We start from the raw sequence: 22,836 nt of genomic DNA, 5'->3' as shown, positions 1-22,836 counted from the left end.
TTTTTTCTTTTATTTTTTTAATGTATTTTAAAATAATGTAGGTTTTTAAAAATGTGCAGCTGCTGTTTTTTAATTCAAAACAATATGTGTAACACTATGATGTGCCATGGAAAAATCATTGAATTGATATCTGCAAATATCTGTAGTAGCAAGAATGGTTTTTGTTCCCAAAGCAAGGTTAAAAAAAACCCTGAAAGAACAAAAGGGTTTTTTAGGGTATTTTCTTGATCCAAACTATAATTGTTTCTGCATGACACCCTTAATCACAAATACCCAACTACACTTCATTCTAAATAGCTTTATTTCCTTTATTGTATGTGATTACTCAAGTCCAAAAACTGAGTTAATTGGATGAACTCAGCTCCACAATTTACTAAATATACAGTTACAGGAATTTCATGTATAGTATGCTATCTCTTAGGGTTTATTGAACATAGGAGAATAATATGAGAGGGATTTGATGTAAAATAAACTCTTTTAATGAATTCAAAATCAATGCAGCAGACAAGATATGGGAGTGAACATAATACACACTTTAACAATATTTTTTTTCTTTTAGCCATCAAATACTGCAGCAAGTGTGTCAGTAATAATAGCAAGACAGGCATAGGATTTTCCAGCCAGGTTAATTTTACTTTTTTATGGTTTTGATGTTGTATTTAATTTTATCTGTATTAGAAACTTATGAAGGCTGTGCAACATTTTGAGGTCGTATAGAGTATGTAAAGGCATGAATACAGTAGAACCTCTGGTCACAACCATAATTCGTTCCATAACTTTGGTCGCAAAATGATTTGGTCATGAATCAAACCTAATTTTGGAAATTTGGCGCTTACAAAAAAAATGGTACAGAAGGGGAAATCAGCAGCGGGGGGCATTTTTTCTGATGCTTACTATATCCTTATTGTAATTATTATCATTAATTCTAATCTTCTGATTATAGATAAGATCTTTTGGTCAACCTGCCAGAATTAGGTAATTAGATAATTCTGGTAGGTCTGTGTGAAGCAATATTTCAGGTTAAAAAAAATATTCCTAGGAGTTTTACAGTCTGAACATTATATGTGCTTGCCTGCTGGTAAGTGAGCTGGGTTTTTTTCTTTTATTTTTTTAATGTATTTTAAAATAATATTTTATTTATTGTGCATAGGATCTTTTAAAATACTTTTATTCTGGTGGATTCTTTTTTAAAATTGTCTTAGACTATTTAAAAAAAGATTCTATCCAAAATACAAAATACCAGCTGCAGTTATTCACTTAAGAACTGTGGCAAGAAAGGTGGTATAATGACCAAAGTTACAATGGAATTGAAAAAAGTGACTGATGACCATTTTTCACACTTAGCGACCATTTTCACACTTAGTGACCGTTGCAGCATCCTCATGGTCACGTAATCAAAATTTTGATGTTTGGCAACAGTTACAATTTATATTTGTAAATTGTAGTTATGTTGAAATAAAAAAATTACAATACTATTGTTGCGTTGTATGAAAAATTTTGTTGCTCTGTATAAAAATTTTAATCAAGCCCCCCCGCCCCCCCCCCGGTCAAAGGTGTCCCTCTTTACCAATCTGAAAATCTGGTCACCTCATATATAGTACATATAAATTATTTTGTTTAATTTAGCTTGCTTTCGAATGTATTTCATGTGGGATTACATTTTCAACAATGAATCTATTTCAAGAGAGAAGTACTTTAAATGAATCTTGCATTCATTTATAAATGAGATTTTATACAACAGAATAAGCTTGACAATTTAAAAACTTGATTTAACCAGACTGTCTAAAAGCATATCTCCTGAAAATAAAAGTGAAATAACTATTTCCATGATTTCTTACAACCACATTTCCATGAAAAGACAGATAACAGGCATTAAAAAATGTTTTTCTTTCATCTGCAGGATGAACAATTTTATGGCTTAATTCTTTCTTTTAATTATACCTTATTAGTAAGGCAACTGGAATTAGCCAGCTCTTTGAACTGCAAACTCAGGCCTAGTTTAGAACTATATTGATGACTAGGAAGCTATGAGTAAATATTTTCTTCCTGTTTAATATCTAAAGCCATTCCAGAATTTAATTGTCTGAAAAACCAAAATTGGGAACAGTTATCACAATAGTTTTACATGGTCAGAAAGAGGGGAGAATATCAATGTGAATATAGTAATGTAAGTATAATAAATATACTAATATTAATAACAATAAAACAATATAGTACCTTTTTACTAGAATTTGCTGGTGGCAACTGAAAGCTTTTATTTAAAAATAAATACTTAAATATATAAATAAAGCTTCTTTTATGAAAAACCTTCAGAGTTTTGGAAGTTAAAAGTTGTTTAGTTGTTACTCAGATTATAGTGTCTCAACTGTAAAAAGACAAAGAAAGTTGAAAAATAACATAAATTTCCAATTTCTAATATCTCAGTGGGAGAAACAGAAAAAAATGATAAAAAAACCTTTCATCTTTATCCATATTTATCTGAGATATAAATTATTTTTCTATATTTTATATTTGTCAAAGCCACAATGTCATAAAATTACTGGAAAAGGCTACATGCAAAAAAAAAATCATGACGTTTTTCTGAAAAAAAAAAGTTTTCCTCTGGCTTTTTCTGATTTCTTCAGAGACTAAGCTACATTATTCCCATATCTACAAAACAATATTTATTCCAAAGTATTTCTGTCTAGAGTGTATTTCCTGGGTGATATCTTTCTGCAGTTTAGTCAAATAAAAAACAGCCCTATGAAGACTGTTTATTTAGAAAATGGCCAGCATCTGTGCTGTTGTTGTCCTGCCTCTTTAAGCCTCCACCCCCAACACAGCCACATTGGCTATAAAAGCTGTCTGAAAGACAGCTGGTCGTGATGTTTGTGCATGGGAGAGGAAAGGAGGTGTGGGCTCGTGTGGCAATAAAGAAGCCTAAAGCAGTGAGAAAGATACTTTTCTATAGTAGAACTTGGCTCATAGGGAATAGTGGTTTGTGGAACAGTAGTAGAAGTATAGTAGCAGTGGGTTAAGACTGAGTACAAGCCTTGAATGCTTGTCTGTGTTTCCTAGGGACTTGTGTTATGTTGGCTCTTTTGTTTTTTAGAGCCCACTGACTTGAGTATATTGAGAAACTGCAAAAATGTTTGGCATTCACACAGCTCAGCCTTTGTAGTAATTGCCCAACATCCTTATTTTACCAGGACCTACTCCAAAAAAACAGACCTGGAAAAGGCAGAAGAGACAGATTTCCATTAAGGGACTATAACTTTGGTAGAGACAGATAAACTCTAAGCCTGTGGTTAAACCGAAGCAGTAGGTAGACAAGCCAGAAATGATGCTGAGTCAATACAATTACAGAAATGTTAAAGCAACAGCAAGACGAAAGGCTTTGGTTAATTAAAAGAGAAAGAAGAGCAACTTTGAAGAGAGACAGAGAGGAAAGATAGGCTAGAACTGGAAAGGAGTGAAAGGCAAGCTGAGAAGATGGCTGATAGATCTGCATAAAGGGAGAGTTGCCAGAAAGTGATATTCAGTTCTGAAGTTTTTATAACATAGAGTGGAGGTGGGAACGAATTTGAAAGCGAATAGTTTTCCACAAGGATAGTAGTGAATTCTTCCATTTGAAAGATAGCAAACAAAACAACAAACTAAATGAATGAAAATGAATTAGTTTTTTGGAAACCTGCTACAAGAATGTTTTTAATTAAAACTTTGTAATTTTTTCTTCAAAATAACATTTCAATTTCAAGCACACTTTTGAAAGCATGAAAATGCGACACATATTGATCTTGTGCATAACTTGAATAGGTCCAGAATTATGAGTGGAATCTTTGTCCTTTAGTTCAGCCTCAGTTATACACCTTTGACAAAATTGCAACATCATTTTTATACATACTGAAATAAGGTTTCTATAGAGGCAGCTACTAGTTTATCTAAATTGAATAATTTAAACTAACATTGTTAATGTATATATTACTCCTTCTGTACTGGTTCTGCAAATATGGTGAGATAGACTGTTTCCTAAATTAGTAAAGAATACAAACATATTTACAAAAGATATTTAATGTTCAGTGAATGCTGAAAACTCTGCAGATTTTTCACAGGTGGAAATAACATGCAGTGGTTAAAAAACCAGCCACATTCTTTTTTTCTTAACCTTACTATAAATATTTCACAAGCACACATGGGCTTCATGTTCTTAGATCAAATATACTTATGATTTAAAAATAGCTATTTCCCTATTTTATATTAACATTCACATAATAGGCTCAAAGGTAATTTAAATGCGGTGTGACACTCTGTGAGAAAGAGCCACTGAAGGCATCAAGTTAAAAAATGAATGGGTTGAATTCTATTATGTTCTCTCATGCAATTCTCTCACATACATATTTAGCTGAGAGAATTGGTCCTAACACTTCATTCTCTTCCATAATACAATTTAAATAAGTAACAAAGTAAAAAACAAAACAAAACAAAACCTATAAGCAGAAATGCTATCTGAAAATGTTAATCTCTCTTTCTCTCTTTTAAATAATGAATTTGGGAATAGTTAAAAAACAGCAGAAAATAGTGCAAATAGTTGGCAGCAACATCAAAGGAAAGGAATTTGCCATGAAGGCTTCAATGTAGGACGTCCTTTAACTATCTTCACTAGAAAACTCACTAGATGTTAGGTTACTAGACCCTTTTACAAGAATTGAAACAAGCAACTGGAGCAATCTACAAGCCACACAATCCTTTAAATGAGTAACTTCTTTAGTATAGTATTCAATATTGTTAATACAGTGTTCTGGACATAGCCTACAGAGTTATAGAAGATTAATGAAAGATAAAACATATTGGCTTAATGCAGTGGAATGCATTGAGTAATTTTAATTTCCTCAAGTAGTTTTTTCCCCATTTACTTAATTCTTTAGAATGCATTCTGCTTTCTGCTCAATGATTCATACAGGTTTCAACAGATTATAATAGAATTGGTTCTACTTGTGTAAAGTTAGCTGAGTTAATCATTAAAAAAGTATAAGTCGTAAGGTGACCAGACGTCCCGATTTCAGCGGGACAGTCATGCTTTATAACAATTTGTCCCGTGTCCTGGGGCATTTTTAAAAAGTCCCGATTTTCTGGCTTCATGTTGAAAGCCCAGTGGATTTGCTTAAGAAATCCTAACCGGGGCAAGACAAAAGACACTCTGTCTAACTAGCCTCTCTCTCTGTCTCAGTACTTTCATTGAAGATATTAAAACTTTAAAGCAAGAAAACGGACCCCCCCGCCCCTTTTACTCACTTTTATAAGAAAAAATGACCAAGTACCATAGAGCTCCAGGAAATAGTTTGGCTAGAGTAGCAACTGTTCCTTCCTGGATTTCCCGGATGGGAGGGGCACAGAGGTTGGAGGTCAGCTCATGTGGGAAAAAATGGTGGCTCCTCATTTTTCTTTGAAAAATATTTCCCAAGAACTATTTAACCATTTTAATTTGATCAGTTCTTTGTATTAACATCTACATCATTCTGGATTGACTTGGAGTGTCTGCCTGCTGGTAAGTGTGTTTTTTTCTTTTATTTTTTAATGTATTTTAAAATAATATTTTATTTATTGTGCATAGGATTTATTAAAATAGTTTTATTCTGTGTGGACTCCCTGTTATTAAGCTTTCCTCAATTAATCTCTGAGTAGATTCCCACCAACTTCAAGATCCCAAGGGCACATCTTGGAAGCTACACCTTTGCTTAGTTTATAGATGATGCCTTTCCTTAAATATGAAAATAAATATATTTATTGTTCAAATGTGTACATCTCAATAGAAATGACTCTCAGGGGTGTACAACAATCCACTAAAATAATAATATAAAACAGTAATTACAAAAACAGGAGCAACTGTTATGAAAATTATTATTAAAAAATAAAGAATAAAAATGGAGTTATTAAGGATATTAATTGCAGCAATCACAATACAATACCTTGGTCCTTCTTTTCATTAAACTAGACATACCCAATTCCAAGGAATTAAAAGACGCTTGCTCCTGGGGAGGAAAGCTATGGCAAATCTAGACAGCATCCTAAAAAGCAGAGACTTCACTCTGCCAACATAAGGGCGTCTAGTCAAGGCTGTGGTTTTCCCATTTGCAATGGATGGCTGTGAAGGTTGGACCAGAAGGAAAGCTGAGTACCAAAGAATGGAGGCCTTTGAATTCTGGTGCTGGAAGAGACTCCTGCATTGAGTCCCTTGGACTGCAAGGCTATCCAACTGGTCAGTCCTAGAGGAGATCAACCCTGACAGCTCTTTAGAAGGCCGGATCCTGAAGAGGAAACTCAAAGACTTTGGCCACCTAATGAGAAGGACTCCCTGGAGAAGAGCCTCATGCTGGGAATGATGGAGGGCAAAAGAAGAAGAAGGGGATGGCAGAGAAGGAGGTGGCTGGAGGGAGTCACTGAAGCAGTTGGCGTGAGCTTCAATGGACTGGATGGTAGAGGACAGGAAGGCCTGGAGGAACGTGGTCCATGGGGTCGCAATAGGTTGGACACGACGTTGTAACTAAAAACAACAACCCAGTTCCAGCAACCTTTCTTTATATGTTTTAGCCTCCTATTTTTCCTAATCTTCTTTGTCGCTCTTCTCTGCACTGAGCCTCAACATCTGATCACCAGGGGGTTGACAGTTTATTGGGTTTTGTAATGGAGTTTTACTTCAGTAAATTGCCCAGTCATCATGAGTGAGTTGGGCAGCCATATCAATATTCTTTTTTTTTTGACAAATATTTATTTTATTTCTTTAAAAAAAACAAACACAAATATTTCGTCATTTGTCAATCATTAAGACATTGAAGTACAATTTTTTGTGTGTGTGCCCCTCCCTCCCACCACCCCCCAACCCCCCTCCTGAATATAGTTTACTATCTGTAAGTGAAATATTTAAACACATCAGTCCTCTATTTGAATGCTACTGGGCACAATTACTATTGTATATAGAAGTAGGACAATTGACAGAATTCCATCACCATTTATTATGTGATAATGATCATAGCCCAGTATTTGGGATAGTTTATTTGTGACTATTGAATTAACCTACCGTTTAGCATATATATGTAGGATATAGTAGCAATCTGCACTGAAGAAATCACTGAATGCCTTAGGTGTGGTTTCACTTTCTTGATGTAAGTGATTTCTTGGAGATGTGTATCTATTTCCTTAATCTCTAGATAAATGCACCGATGTATGGACAAGACAATGAATATATTTATCTTTCTGATTACTTTCCTTTATTTGGCATGAAAATTGTTTCTTTTTTGTTTGAGTACTGTAATATTTTCCTATATATATTCCCTATTTAAAAGTTCTGCTGCAAATATATCTAAGGTCCACAACACTTCTGAGACTTCCTGAAGATATTCTGTCAGTTACCTAGGTGTATTTTCAATTTCATCTTCTAAGAGAGTTACTTTGTATTTTGAGATCTGCCAATATAAAATTCTAGAGATTTCCTTCAATAACTCTTATTCTTGTAATGATCTATTCAGTATCAGTAGTTCTTATGACTGAGTGATTCACAGAGCTTGTATTCTCCTAAGCATTTTTGCAAAAGGATATATTGGGCAACAAAAATTCATCTCTTCAAACCAAATGAACTTTGCTCACAGCAATATTTCCCTTCATGATTTCATATGAATGTGCTGCAACACCAAATAATGAGAGTAAACAAAAAGGGTAAAGAAATATATTTTCACAGATGACTAATTATATATAATCAATATTAAAAAATTAAATTAAAGGGCACATCCTTTACAAGTGCACTGACAATATTTTGTGGGACATCAACAAAATAATACAAGCCAGTATTCAATTGAGAGATTGCTTTCTACAAAGATGGTTATTCCTTTTCTTTGGTCCAAGATAAAACTCATACTATAGACTGTATGATCAAGTTTTTTCCAGGTTAATAAACATACCGTAGGTGACACAATAGCAATATTTATACATACCAATGTCTCTAAATGCTAATCAGATACCATCTCAATTAAAATCATATGCTTGTATACTTACTTCCATTTTAGAATAGCAATTTGTCAGTTGAAATGGACTGCTAAGATGTCAAATCCTGCTGATATATTCTGGTGATATATAGTGGTACTTATAAGTTTGAAAATCCTTTTGAATTTTCAATATTTCTGCATAAATATTACTTAAAACATTATATGTGCTAAATTATATAAATTAAAATTAAATGAGTCAAAACATAGTTGTTCATTGATTTGAAGACAATAATCCAAAACTATAGATTTGTGTGTGGCAAAAGTACGTGAACCTTTGCTGTCAGTAACTGGAGTATCCCTTTGGGAAGCAATAACTCGTTATTTCTGATAAGTGATGATCAATCGTGCACATTGGCTTGGAGAAATCTAAACCCATTCCTCTTTCCAAATCATCTTCAAATAAAATACCAGTGAGCTGGTTTACATTAACTGTAATCTCTGTAAGATTAAGATCAGGACTTTGACTTGACCATTCCAAGACATTTTAACTTCTGCTTTAACCATTACTTGATTCTACCACTTGGGTGTTTTGTGTTATTGTCTTGATGCATGACTCACTTTCTCCTGAATTTTAGTTTAAGGACTGATACTCTGACATTTTCCTGTACAATTTATGTACAATTAAGTCATAGAACCATTGATGGCAAGCCATTCTGATCCAGAGTTAAGAAAGCAGCTTCAAACCTTGATGGAACCACCTTCTTCTTTCACATATGAGATAAATCTCTTATGCAGGTGTGAAGGATAGAAGACTTATTGCTTAAGAGAATCTCGTCAATTAATGATCTGCACAAATTCGTGCTAAACAAAATTCAAGGAGGACTGACCTTAAAGCAGCTGTGGAGATGCAACGATTCTAGGTTGAGTGCTCTCTTGACTCAGAATAGTTCAAGCCAAAATATTCTATTTTAGTTTTATTATCCACAGAATATTCTTCTAATAGCCTTCTGGCTTACCCACATGGTTTTTTGCAAATGTAGCTAGGCAGCAATATTCTTTTTGTAGGATAGTGGCTTTCACTTTGCAACTCTGACATGCATACTATTATACTTTGGTATTCTACAGGTGGTATTGACATTTTACAATGAAAGAGAGGCCTTTATTTTCTTTTTCTGGGATTCTTTGAGATCCCCTGACCAGTACATGCATTGCTCTTGTTGCAATCTTGGTTGTTTGACTATTCCTGGGTAGGGTAATAATTATGTTGAATGGCCTCCATTTATACATGAGCTGTCTAATAGTGGACTGGTACACTCCAAATTTTTGGGAAATAGTTTTTTAATCTTTTCTCACCTGGACAATATCCACCATTGTTTTTAATCTTCACAAATTCCCTTTGTTTATTTGAGACAGAAAGACACTTCTAAATCTCTCAGTGAAGATCAGGCCTTGACAGTGACTACCCAAATTTCTGTTCTTTAAATAAAGTAGCACTCATGCCTGATTATCATTCCATTGACTGAAATACCTGAGTAATTTCCATTTCAAATGAACTGATAATCACATACACAATGTGTATGTGATTATGTAGGTGTACTTTTGGATAATTTTCCTGAATAAATAAGCAAGTGTAATGTTTTTGAGTCATTTGTTTAACTGAATTCTTTTTATCTAGTTTTGGACTTTTATAGGGAAAAAGATCTTATTTATGCACAAATATTGAAAATTCTAAAGAATTCACAGATTTTTAAGTAATATTGTAAGAAAAGGATACATTTAAGAATTTGCTTAGGAGATAAACTTTTCTACTATGAGTCTAAAATGCCAACACTGCAGTTTTCTTTTCCAAAAATGGGTAGCTTAGAAGAAAGAATAAATGAAAAATACTTTAGAAAAATTCAGGGCGAACTTACTCTATTCTCTCACAAAAGCACTCCCTTACAAAAACTGCAAATTATTAGTCAGTGTTTTTTATTGAGTGTTTTAATAATACAAGTGTATATCAACTAATCTATAATCAAAAGTGAAAGGTCCCTAAGAAATTTACAAACACTTTTTATATGTAATTAAATCAACATACATATCTGTGGTTCAAACCAGTAGCTTTGTGTTAAAACATAGTGTTAATAATTCACAGTGATTCTTGATTTTATGCTTTTTATAGAAAACCTGTTTCCAGTAACATGCACCCCCCTAAAGACTTCCATGAAAAAATCTCCTAAATACTACATTTAAGTAGAAATAATATGTAGTTCTGAACGTGCTTGATTTTCTGAAACACACAAAAGAAAAAAAAATACATTGCTATAAAGCTTTGTGACAAAGCTCTACACCAGGGGTCCCAAACCCCAAGCTTGCTGCTGGGCTGTCAGCTGTTGGGAACCAGGCCACGAAAGTGGTGGACAAGTGCATGAGCATATAAAGCTGCATTTGCACAATCAGTGCGTACACATATAAATCCATTCTCTTTCCCACCCCTAACTGCCGGTCCACAGAGCTGGAAAGATTGGGGACTGCAGCTCTATATTATTATAGGTTCAACATTCCTTGCACTGTAACCCAAATTCCAAATCTCTATTAAAAAGATACACTTTTCAAATTAAGCAGAAAAGTAAAATAATAAAAGGGAGAGAAGTATAATCAACTCTATCACAAAATATTTCAAAATTTAATAAAAATTAAACAGGAGGGTTACTGATGCACTTAGTGAATGTGCTTGTACAGGTCCAGCATATTCTTCAGCAGTTTCCTATGTTGCATATCTCTTGGTCCACTGTCTGGCCATTCTGTCATGCTCCGCCCTATTTGTTATATATTGAGTAGCAATACTTCCAACTAGGGGATCAGCTGTAAAGAAAATAACAAACACTTTCCATGTTTAGGAGAATTGCTAAATCTGACCCTAGATTCAAATTCAGATTAAGATTGATTAATTAACTAATGAAACCAATTTATATTGCCCCACCATCTCACAGACAGTGGTGCTGAGCTATGTTCATTAGAGATAAAACAGTTAAAATATATTAAAAATATTAAACTAAACAACTAAAATAAGAATAGAAGGTACATTAAAAATATTCACCTGTTCATAGGAAGATAGCAACAGATGAATCTGAAAGATGAGCCAAGCTCATAATAAAACTAAACTCACATTAAGGGATAAGATTTCATAATGCTGGCACCATAGCAGAAAAGACCCTCTGCATACTGCCTGCCAAACATGGCTGACTAGATGACAAAACTCGTAACATGACCTCCTACTGGATTCCCCCCCCCCAAAAAGGGGGGGATGAGTGGGAAACTGCATAATTTTTTTCAGATAGATCTTTTTCAAAAAGATCCAGGAGATCTTTTTTTTTTGAGGAAGGAGGACACCAGCCCCTGCTTAAAAAGCCTGGGACTATCTTCCTGCAGTAAATAGTTTATCACTGCTTGAATCCACTTGGCAGTCAGCACCCTGGAGGCTTTTTAAAATCAGGATAAAGAGGGATTTAATTGATAGATGGTTGCACTGACCACATTGAGGATCTTGTCCATTTCATCAGGTCCAAATTTGATCCATCTAGGATCAAATTGTTCCCAAATAACCAGAAAATATATTTCCCCAGACATCTTGCAAGATCTACACCAACTGAGAATGAATCCAAGAAACTCTGTCCATCAGGTATTGAACAAATTCCTATATGCAGCCCTGAACATGGTCACCTGAGGCCTCCTGTTCCAGGAGGGATCAGGTAATCCTGAAAAGAGCCTCCAGGTAATACTCTTCAGAAATAATAAGAGTGACCAAATGGTGTTTTACCACTCTTGTCATGAAGTAAGTGTTAATAGCAGCTTTAATTTGTGTATGGTTGGAGTTATCCCTGTTTTCCTCCAGCATTGATTTAGGTATCTCCATCCCTTTTCAGAATTTACAGCTCTTCTGTAAGTTGATCTGGGATAGGCTCATGGCTGCCATGGGAGACATGAACTTGTGATGACTCCCCTAGATACCTCTCCAGATCAGCTTGGAGGAGAATAAACTAGTTCTGGGCTCATCAGGAGAGGAGATAGTCAACAGGAGTTGGTCAGTGGCTGAAAGTGATTTGACTTGAAGCACAGCTGCAGCATGACAGCACTGAGCCTTCAGTGGGGAAAGCATGCAGCCACAGCCGGTCAGCAATAAGAAAAAGGAGCTGCCTTCTGCACCTGATCCAAGAACATACAGGGCAGAGAAAAGGTAGGAGCAGTGAAGGTCAGCCAGATGACTCATGAGAAGGCAGCCTTGATCCTCTTGATGGGCTGCACCATAATCTGGATATTTAGCACAAAATTCAGTTGGAAATGATGCTGGGAACAATATGTTCATTTCCTTGCTATGTGTTTGGGCCTTCTGTCTCTTTAGCTGTTACTTTTGTCTTGCCTTGCCTTTACCGGTGAATTTTCCTTTGTCTTGGAAACTTGCTTTGGCTTAGTGGATTGGATTTGCCATTGCTTTGAGGATTAGTGTTGGTTTCATTTGAGAAGCCTATGAAACTTATTGGGGTTGAGCTGGTGCCAGCACAGGGAATTGCTGGGGAATACCAATTCAGACTTGGAAACCTTAATAAAGAGCCTTACACCCATGCTGTGTGTGTGAGTGAGTAGGACAGCACGGAATTCTTGAGCCACTTTGAGGCCAAATACAGGAATGGCAGATTAAAGTCCCCAGGATTTCAAGACTAGGGAACTCCACTGCCAGCCCTGAAATGACCTCAAACAACTCAAGCAGGGATGTTGCTACATAGTAGGGAAGATGCTATAGTAGCAACATTCCCAACTGATCACAGGAGTCCAAGTTTAGTAACAGGGTCTCACAGTTGGAGATTGGTCCTGAAGGCCAACAGAGATATTCAGGTGAATACTATCACCCCATCTCCTTTGTCTTAGGATCTTGGTTGGTGTCAAACCTAAACACAATCAGGGAAATCTCAGAGAAGGGAACCTACATGGCTTAGGGTTAGGTTACAAACAGAATTGATGTTGGCCATCTCATCAGCCCATCACATTTGGACCACAGTGCTTTCAAGGGCAGCTGTTCAGGGGCTAGAAGTGAAATCAGGGGAACAGAACATGCCACTGGTTCTAAGCATTGATGTTATTGTCCCCTGAAATGGTGCCCATTGCCACCTTTATGTGTTGTTCGGCTCAAGAGCTTCCAAGATTATCTTTCCCCTCCCATCTTTACCCCATTCCTTTCAAGCCATGGGCTCTGCCATCCCCTTAAGCCCCTCACAATCATTCCCTCAGACACTTTGGGGAGATAGATGAGTAAGGGAGGCCCCATGGCACTGGTTCAGGCTCTTGGTGTCAACAAAATTTCACCTCTCCACCCCCCCCCCCCATTATCCTTCTTAAGTCTAAACTCTCTTACAGGTCAGCTGAAAAGACGGCAGACTTTCCCAATGCTCCATCTGACTCTTATTCTGGCCCCCAACACCAGCCACAGACAAACTAGCCACTTTCACCATACAAACTGGCTCTCAACCACTTCAGGGCTTTTTCCTCTGGCATACCCATCATCTTGTCCATTGCCTTTGGGTAGCCACAGTCCACCTAAGGTCTTTTCTACTGTCTTTATATGGGGGAATTTTAGAAGACTCTCTATTGAGAGTCACCAAATTCCCACTTGGTCTAGTACTGCCGTCTCTAGGTCCCATTCCTGGTGTGCCAGGCCTTTGTCTCTGTCACTGCTGTCACAAAGATCCTGGCTGCCAACCACATGTTTTGATTTTCTTTGGATTTCAGCCTGGTTATCAGGCCCTGATGTCAACTTGATCTTGGCTCTCATAGATCTCAAACTCAGCTGCAGTTCTCTCTCTCTCTCTCTCTCTCTCTCTCTCTCTCTCTCTCTCTCTCTCTCTCTTTCCATCCATCCATCCATCTATCTACCTTTCTTTCTTTCTTTCTTTCTTTCTTTCTTTCTTTCTTTCTTTCTTTCTTTCTTTCTTTCTTTCTTTGCATCTTTGCATCTTTCCTCTAGCAATTTGTATCATAAATTCCATACTGAATAGTATTCAGATTCTTCTTTGTCTTGTATTTCCTTTGTGAGTCTGTCCATTTCGACGCATTCTAGTACTTCTTTTAAGCACATTTTCTTCTTTTGGTGTATTTTTGTTTTTCCATTTTTGTGTGTATATGATTCTTGCTGCCATTATTACATATAGTATTAGTTATTTGATTTTTTTTCCTCATAGTTCCCTGTAATTATTCCTAATAAAAATAATTCCGCTTTTAATTCTATTGGTTGTGTAATTATCTCTTCCAGCCAGTTTTTTATTTTTATCCAATATTTTTTTTGCTGTTGTACACATCCACCACATATGATAAAAAGTTCCATGTGCCTGGTTACATTTCCAGCACTCAGGTGAACATTCCAGAAACATTTTTCTATTCTTGCTGGTGGTAGGTGCCATCTGTAGAACAGCTTGTACAAATTTTCCTGTTGCCATTGTTAGCTTGCAATTTATTTCCCAGAAGCCTTCCTATTTTGCTAATTCTATGCTGTATCCAAAGTTTGTTGTCCACGTTATCATGGTCTCTTGCACTATTTCTTCCATTTTGAATCGTAATAAATAATGGTATATTTTTTGATCAGTTTTTCTTCAATCCCCTGTAAAATTTTGTCTAGTTCTTGTGGTTCTTTGTAAAATCCGTCTGTTTCTAGGTCCTTCTTATATGTAGTCTGTATTTGTATGTACAGCCACTAGTCTATATCTATACCCTGATTTTTTAATTCTTGTCTTGTTTTTAATTTCTCCTGGTTGTCCAATAAATCTTCATAGCTTATTATTTTATTTATATCTAGTACATTTGGGTAGACTAGTGCTTCCATAGTCGATAGCCAAATTGGAATTTAATTATGTTTTCTTTTATTTTTTATTTTTATTTTTAATTTTTTAACCATGTTTGCAGTAAGGTATTTCTAATTTGATGCCTTTGGAAATAGCTATGTGTTTTATTTTTCGCATCCCAAAGAAAGCATGCCAGCCTATTTCTAGATCCAGTCCCTTATCCAGGTAAGAGTTGCTGCCTGGTAATAGAGCTCCCAGTCTGGGAATCCAAAACTTCTTTTCTCTCTACTGTCTTGTAGTAATATTAATTTGATCCATGGTTTTTTCCCCTAACCAAATAAATTGTGTTATTAATTTGTTTAGGTCCGTAAAGAATTTTTCTCCTAAGTTTATTGGTGTTACTTGTAATAAGAACAGGGGTTTTGGCAGGATGTTCATTTTAACTCAGCTACAGTTATCTTAACCTAGTTATAATCTAACCTTTTAGGCAGAGATGTACTCTGCCAAAAAGATGGCAAGATGGCAAATAATATCATTATGCAAACCTGCCCATTTTGTATGTACATCTATATACAAAATAGACTTTTCATTGCAATGCCACATCTTTTCCATTTCTGATGACACAATAACTACGTATTTCTCAAATATCTTATGCATTTATTTCTGATTAGCTATTTTTTCTATCAATTTATGAAAATATATTCTTGGATATTAAATAGTGGAATGCAACAAATTCTGTGTGAATACTCAAATACTATAAGTTATTTTAATATAGTATTTCTTGGTGAAGTAGGATAGAGAGGTCCTTTCACTTTTTAAAGTTAGAAACAAAAATAATGCTACAGCCACCATAAAGCTAAATTACAATATATTTTGTAAATTTGTTTTGTCTTACCAGGATTGCAGTCTGTAAGAAGTGAACAGATGGAGAGAAGGACTTTGGATATTGTTAATGCTGGGCTCCAGTTGTCTTTTAAAATGTCCAAGCAAATTATTCCTTGGCTATTAATATTACAATGATAAATTCTTGTCCGAAATGTAACCTGGAAAAGATTTATATTTTATATATTACTCATATTTTCAATGTGTAGGCTGTGATAGCTTTGAGAGAGAGAGAGAGAGAAAGAGAAAGAGAGAAAGAGATAGAGATAGATAGATAGACAGAGAGAGAGAGAGAAAGAGAGAGAGAGAGAAAGAGAGAGAGAGAGAGAGAGAGAGAAGTGAATGCAACTAAATAAAAATAAATAAATAATGCTTCCATCAAATAATCAAATAATCAAATAACTAAGCAATGTTAGGGTGATGGGGAACTTATAATAATAAGATAAAATCTGAAAGGAATTAGAATGTACTGCAATCAATGATTGTAATAGTAACTAAGATTTGGAGACATTATGTATGAATGGTTCCTTACCTCAGACAAATCAAGTATAAAACTTTCATTTTTCTTTATAAAATATTCCAAAGGAAGGAAGCACGGGGCAATTTTATTTATTTTTAAATAGTGATATTCAAGTTTTTAGATTAACATCATGTTTTAGATTAACATATTTTATAATATGTGACTCAAAATAGTGGGAAATGTTCCTATTTTTAGAAATTGTAATGAGAGAATCATGTGGTATCTATACAAAAACGGAATTTAGAGTTACAGTTATTGTCCCTAAACTATATTAATGTAGTTTGTAACTTCAGTCAGAAGTATTGATGAAAAGAAATGTGAGATCTATGCTAAATTACTAATGCTTTAGTCTAATTGGAATTTATGAAGCAAATTATTTATAATTAACTTAAATCCAATAATTTCTATGTAATTAGATATGAACAGATTAGAGAACCATGTTAATTTTTCTTTTCTCTTACCTTTGGTGGTTTAAATGGATAGTCTGGAGAGAACATGATATCAAGGAAAAAAACTCCTCCTTCATATACAGAACCTGGAGGGCCAAGTATAGTTGATCTCCATTCATAAATATTGTCTCCCTTTGGTCCAGCACTATGATAAAAATCGAATAAACAATTTCTTAGACTGAGAAGATTTTCATTAGAACTGAAAAAAGACTTTCTTAAATTTCTTTCTAATTTGCTATGTGTCTGAATTCATTTGTTGTTTTTTAGCTCAAAGTCAAAATGCCACAGTATTTTTCCCAGAGTCTTTATGTTTCCTATAATATAATTTGTAGTTAAGAAGCACATGAAAAATATCTGCAACAGATAAAGGATTTACTATTATTTCATGTTTTATAGTATATCCATGACATGTTATCACAATTTCATATTGGGTTCAGTGCCAGGTATTTTTTAGGTTGAAAAATAGTTTCTTAGTCAACCAATTAAGGGATCTATTTTTAGTCAACAACTCCATGTCAATTTGGGCACTAATAACTGGGACTCTTCAAAAATTTCCTTGTCTGGGAAGTCATTGAGAAAGGATGCTGGGAAGAAAATTCATGTTGTGAAATAACTTTAAAAAGTTGATTGACCCAGGAGCTGGATTGGAGCATACTTATCTTTTCTGTTTAGGCATATTTTAAATAATCTTATCAAAGTCCATTGAATGGATCCTCTACCAGTATATGAAAACTTTAGGCCTGATACTTTAGTTATTAGACGTCTATGTAGGCAGGAAACGTGAGGAACATCTGGATCTCTCAAATTGCCTGGCTTTTTGTAATACCCATCAGTTCAGTATCTGACAGGGTAATGACCTAGTTAATCAAGTTTATCTCCAACACTCCTTCAAAGAATTGACTTGTGGGAGGTTCAGGTTTTATTCAGGCTGACACTTCCCAAGGACAGTAGAGGTGGAACATCCTTAGTTACTAACTTTATTACTTTTTACTTTATTACTTTTTACTGACTTTAAATTTTATTTATTATTTATATTATTACTATATTATTACTAACTTTCATGTAGAATCACTTTTTTCCAAGTTTAGTCATTAATGAATTGACTCCCTATATATGAAACACAGAGCAATGGGAAGATCTCAAACTTGCAAGGCAAAGGCTTCATTTTGAACAGCCTGCTGGAAATAATAGGAAGTTTGAAATAAAGAAGGATATGTTTAGTCTCTCCTGTATGGGAGTCATTCAATCTTTTTCAAGTTAACCAATAGCCTTTTAAAAGCTGCCAGAGAAAGATGATGATTGCATTTCTGGTTTTGAATTTGTAGTGTGATTTGATTTGGCTCTAAATATTATGATTTGCAAGTCCTTGATCCAATACATCCTGGGTAGAGGAACTTGCCTTGCATGTTCCTCTATGTTTTATTTTGGTCTCTTAGGTTGTTCCAAATTAGAATCTACCGTTTTACCATCACTTACTTTTGAAACACAGTTGCCTCTATATGAGTTTATTTTAACTAGCTCAGCAATGTTTGGATGACTGTGTTTATTCATAATGAAAGACTCTTTTAGTGTTCACTTTATTAACAGTAGATAAGAGCTTGAAACTTGACAATACTATTTGTATCAATAGATATTGCCTACTTATAAAATCAGTACTGTTTTTGGTTTTTAAGTTGGCATCAGCTTGCTGTATAAGCCTAGTGACAGTTGGACAAATGGCTGTAATTTGAGAACGGGAAGTTTTTCTGGGATAGAAAGATCTAAGAGTAGGGGAATTCTCTATTTCTGCTTCTAAATCCCATTCCAGGGGTTATATCTATTTGAGGAACTATCAGAAAATGTGGAAGGGGTTGATTACTGTTTGATTTTTAGAAATCCATTAATGTTGAGATGTTTGATAGGCTTAAGTGAAGTCTGAGAGACAGAATGTGGATAGACTCTTCCTCTTCTTCCTTTCCGCTATGAAAGAGATGATAAAAAATACCAGTTTTCAGTAAAATAATAAAATTGAAGGTCTCCAGTAAGAGAGAGAAAGATGAAAGTAAAATAGAACAAAATGGGATGAAATAAAAAGCAAAAAAAGCTTGTTAAAATGAATTAAGAAAGGCTAAGAATAAGCTTCTAAAGCATATGGCTACTCTTTCACCATATTTTCCTTCCCCTGCACTGGTATAGAATAGATGGTACTTGGCTAAACAATAATAACTTTGAGATGGATCTAGATTTTGTCCTAGTGGACAAAGAAAATGTGATTTTTTTTAATTTGGAAGGAGAAAAATTGGTGTATTAGAAAATCAGTGAAATGATTATTGCTCAATTGCAACTCACAATGCCAACCTCAACTCACTAACTGAAAATGTATTTAATTTACCTAATTTTCATTTACCTTTGAATAATACATCACAGCTGTAGCCACTATAAAAAAATAAACCTAGAAAATTAACAATTAAAAATCCCACTGCAAAATTGAGCATTTAACTGCTTAAAATATAGTTTTAACTCAACATGTAAATGTGCAGAACACTTACAAAGTAGCAATGTGAACTACTTTATATTAGCTTACTAATGTGCAACTCTTACTTGAACCATGGAATTATACCATTTCTAATTGTGATATATTAACTTGAAAAGCCACTCCCACTTTTCTTCTTTTCCAGGCCTCTTAAAGACAAACAGAAAGCAAATATATGTGATCTGAGCGATATTATTTCACAGTGCAAAGAAGATTATTGTCTCTGGTCACTTTCCATTCCTTTACTATAGAAGTCCTTAACAATGACACTCTGCCTTTTCTCTGGAGCAGCTGCAGTGTTTCTTCTTACAGCTGCAGCGTTCAAAAATGTTCTTTTCAATTTCCTTAACATTGTCAGTTTTTGAATATCAGGTTTTTCTTTCTTTCTTTCTGAAGATGATTTCTTCCTGTAGCTTTGAGTGTGCCTGAGAATAGATGATTTAAGGCTCCTTTTAAAAAAGTTTTTTTTTTAGAGTTGTACTTCTGGGTGGTTGTTTCCTATTGCATTTCTTAACAGAGTCATGTTTGGTAAAGTTTAGCCCTAAAAAGTTTTTTTTAAAGAAACCCTGATCGTTTACTATTGATTTTTTCTTCCTTTATTTTCTTTGGATTCTCTTTTGTAAACAATTAGCAGTATGGGACCCCAGAGATTTTTGACTCTTCCTCTTAAATAGATTAAATTGAAAGTCACTTTCCTGCTGTGATTGATGTGACTTCAATGGTGAAATAAAGCATTTACAGCATTTCTTTGAATAGTTATATTCCAAATATTATGATCTTTTTGTTGAAATAGTTCATTTGTATTATGGTGATTTGAATTTGTACCATTCTCCTTAATAGGGTCAAGCAAGCAAGAGAGACACTGTTGAACCATGGTTGTATGGTGAATTGAAGAACTTTGATATGGACTGGATTTCAGCTTGTTTTCTTCCTGTTTCCACCAGAGCTAAGGTTCCTAGATAGGTGTGGAACATGTATAGGGTTCATTTTCCATCCAGGATATGGGAAATGTTTTTAAAATCTGATTTGTGAGGGGATCATAATATTTAATAGAAGTTTTTCATACAGAATCTTTACTACCTGTGTAATTATGATTTTTAATTTTGGAAACCTCTTCAGCCTTGTTCCTAAATTGTTTCAGCTCTGGACATGAAAGAATGTACGCGACTGTTTGTGGGATTTTTGTATAAAACTTGGGAAACTTAAGATCACATAGTCCAGCATTCATGGTAAATGTCCGTTCATTCTCTGACCAAAAGAGGTTAACTTGTAACTGATATTATTATTATTATTATTATTATACAATTGTATCACAGCGGCCAGTTGTTTCGCCGGATTTGGCATTGGTTACTAGTCGGGCCCCATCCAGGGGCCTAGGACGTCGTAACGTATTTTCGTAATATGCGTGCAGATCCAAGCAGTGCGGCTTTTTGCATTTGACTGATGGTGATTTTGTCAATTTTTAACTGTTTTAAATGTAATTCCAGTGCTTTTGGTATAGCACCTAGTGTGCCAATTACCACTGGAATTATCACTGCTGGTTTGTGCCATAATCGTTGAATTTCGATTTTTAAGTCCTGGTATCTTGCGATTTTTTCATGTTCCTTCTCGGCGACCCTGCTATCACCTGGTATTGCGATGTCTATGATTGTGACCTTATTTTTCTCAACCAGTGTGATGTCTGGTGTATTATGCGCCAGTATTTTGTCGGTTTGTATACGGAAATCCCACAAGATCTTGACTATCTGATTTTCGGTGACTTTTTCAGGCTGATGTTCCCACCAGTTTGTTGCTGTTTTAATATTATAATTTTTGCACAAATTCCAATGGATCATTTGTGCTACTGAATTGTGCCGCAATTTATAATCAGTCTGTGCGATTTTTTTACAGCAGCTGAGTATGTGATCAACAGTTTCATCAGCTTCTTTGCAAAGTCTGCATTTGGCATCATCAGAGGATTTTTCGATTTTGGCCTTAATGGCATTTGTGCTGATAGCTTGTTCTTGCGCAGCCAGGATTAGTGACTCTGTTTCTTTCTTTAATGTACCTGTTGTTAACCATAACCAAGTTTGTTCACTGTCCACTTTATCTTTTATTTTTTCCAGAAATTGGCCATGCAGTGCTTTGCTTTGCCAACTCTCCATTCTTGATTTTATCACATCTTTTCTGTATTCTTGTTTCGTCTGTTGGGCCTTCAGTAGATTTTTGTTCTTTACTTCGATTAATAGATGTTCTTGACTTTCTTTTAAATAATCAGCCAGTGCATGTTTTTCTTCTTCAACTGTTTGCTTCACTTGTAATAATCCTCTGCCACCTGATTTTCGGGGCAGATATAATCTATCAGTATCACCACGTGGATGTAAACTGTAGTGTATTGTCATTAGTTTCCTGGTTTTTTGGTCGAAAAGGTCCAAATCAGTTTGTGTCCAGTTAACTATACCAGCTGTGTATCTTATAACTGGTATTGCCCAGGTATTTATGGCCTTGATTGTATTTCCACCATTCAATTTAGATTTCAAAATTTTCCTAACTCTGTTGGTGTACTCTCGCCTGACAATAGTTTTTACTTCTCCATGCTTGATGTTATCCAACTGCAGAATGCCTAAGTATTTGTAGGCTTCATCTTCTTTGCATTTAATTAATTGGCCTTTGGGCATTTCACTTCCCTCACATGCAGTGATTTTGCCCCTTTTTATGGATACAGTGGCGCATTTTTCCATGCCAAACTGCATTGAAATATCGGTGCTGAATAGTCGGACTTTATTATTATTATTATTATTATTATTATTATTATTATTATTATTATTATTATTTAATGGATTTATAAGCCGCCCAATCCCGGAGGAGTCCGGGCGGCTTACAGAACAAAAGAAAGTAATTAGTAAAAAGTAAAAGAAAACAATTTAAAACATCACCATGCAGCCAATTTAATCGGGGCTGGACCTCAGTAATGAGGTCAACAGCCCCAGGCCTGCCGGAATAGCCAGGTTTTAACGGCTTTTCGGAAGGCCATGAGGGTGGGTAAGGTCTGGATCACTGGGGTAGTTTATTCCATAGGGTCGGAGTGGCCATAGAGAAGGCCCTCCTCCGGGGAGCCACCAGCCGACACTGCCTGGCTGACGGCACCTGAAGGAGGCCCACCCTGTGCGATCTCACCAGCCATTGGGAGGTATGCAGCAGTAGGCGGTCTCGCAGGTATCCTGGTCCTAAGCCATGTAGGGCTTTAAAGGTAATGACCAGCACCTTGAATTGCGATCGAAGACCAATAGGAAGCCAGTACAGCTCGCAGAGGATAGGTGTAACGTGGGTGTATCTTGGTACATCCAATATCGCTCGCATGGCTGCATTCTGGACTAATTGTAGTTTCCGAACGCTTTTCATGGGCAGCCCCATGTAGATTGCAGATTGTAGATTGTAGAAGTTTATTTATATGCCGCCCTTTTCCCTGGGGGGACTCAGGGCGGCTCACAACCCCTTGGGGGGGGGAGACAAACTTTTAACATATAAGACAATACATAATTAAAAAACACAACATTCATACCATTCGGGCGGGTTAGAGTCTTAGCCCCAGGCCTGAAGGGATAGCCAGATTCTGAGGGCTGTGCGGAAGGTCTGGAGGGTGATGAGGGTACGAATCTCCACGGGGAGATTAGGAGGGAACGGGTTATCCTAAACAGGGCGGCTGGGCACAACTCAGCGGAGGCGA

At 35.6% G+C, this 22,836-nt stretch overlaps 1 protein-coding gene across 1 annotated transcript in view; it reads right to left on the bottom strand.

Moving 5' to 3' along the window:
- Window positions 1-9,712: 9,712 nt before the first annotated feature.
- LOC106552492 (ubiquitin-conjugating enzyme E2 E2) overlaps window positions 9,713-22,836 on the bottom strand; it is an 88,520-nt gene continuing 75,396 nt past the window's right edge. Inside the window, exons 4-6 of the mRNA XM_087712855.1 lie at window positions 16,631-16,763; window positions 15,663-15,810; window positions 9,713-10,802 (exon numbers count right to left, since the gene is read on the bottom strand). Coding sequence (XP_087568981.1) covers window positions 10,705-10,802; window positions 15,663-15,810; window positions 16,631-16,763 — 379 coding nt within the window. The 3' untranslated portion in view covers window positions 9,713-10,704. The remainder of the gene's footprint in view (window positions 10,803-15,662; window positions 15,811-16,630; window positions 16,764-22,836) is intronic.

The sequence above is a fragment of the Thamnophis sirtalis genome, unplaced genomic scaffold, assembly GCF_051295495.1.
Source record: "Thamnophis sirtalis isolate CommonGarterSnake01/CBP01778 unplaced genomic scaffold, rThaSir2_p1.2 scaffold_4, whole genome shotgun sequence".
In the NCBI taxonomy this organism is placed as follows: domain Eukaryota; kingdom Metazoa; phylum Chordata; class Lepidosauria; order Squamata; family Natricidae; genus Thamnophis; species Thamnophis sirtalis.
This window is presented reverse-complemented; position numbering and strand designations above follow the sequence as displayed.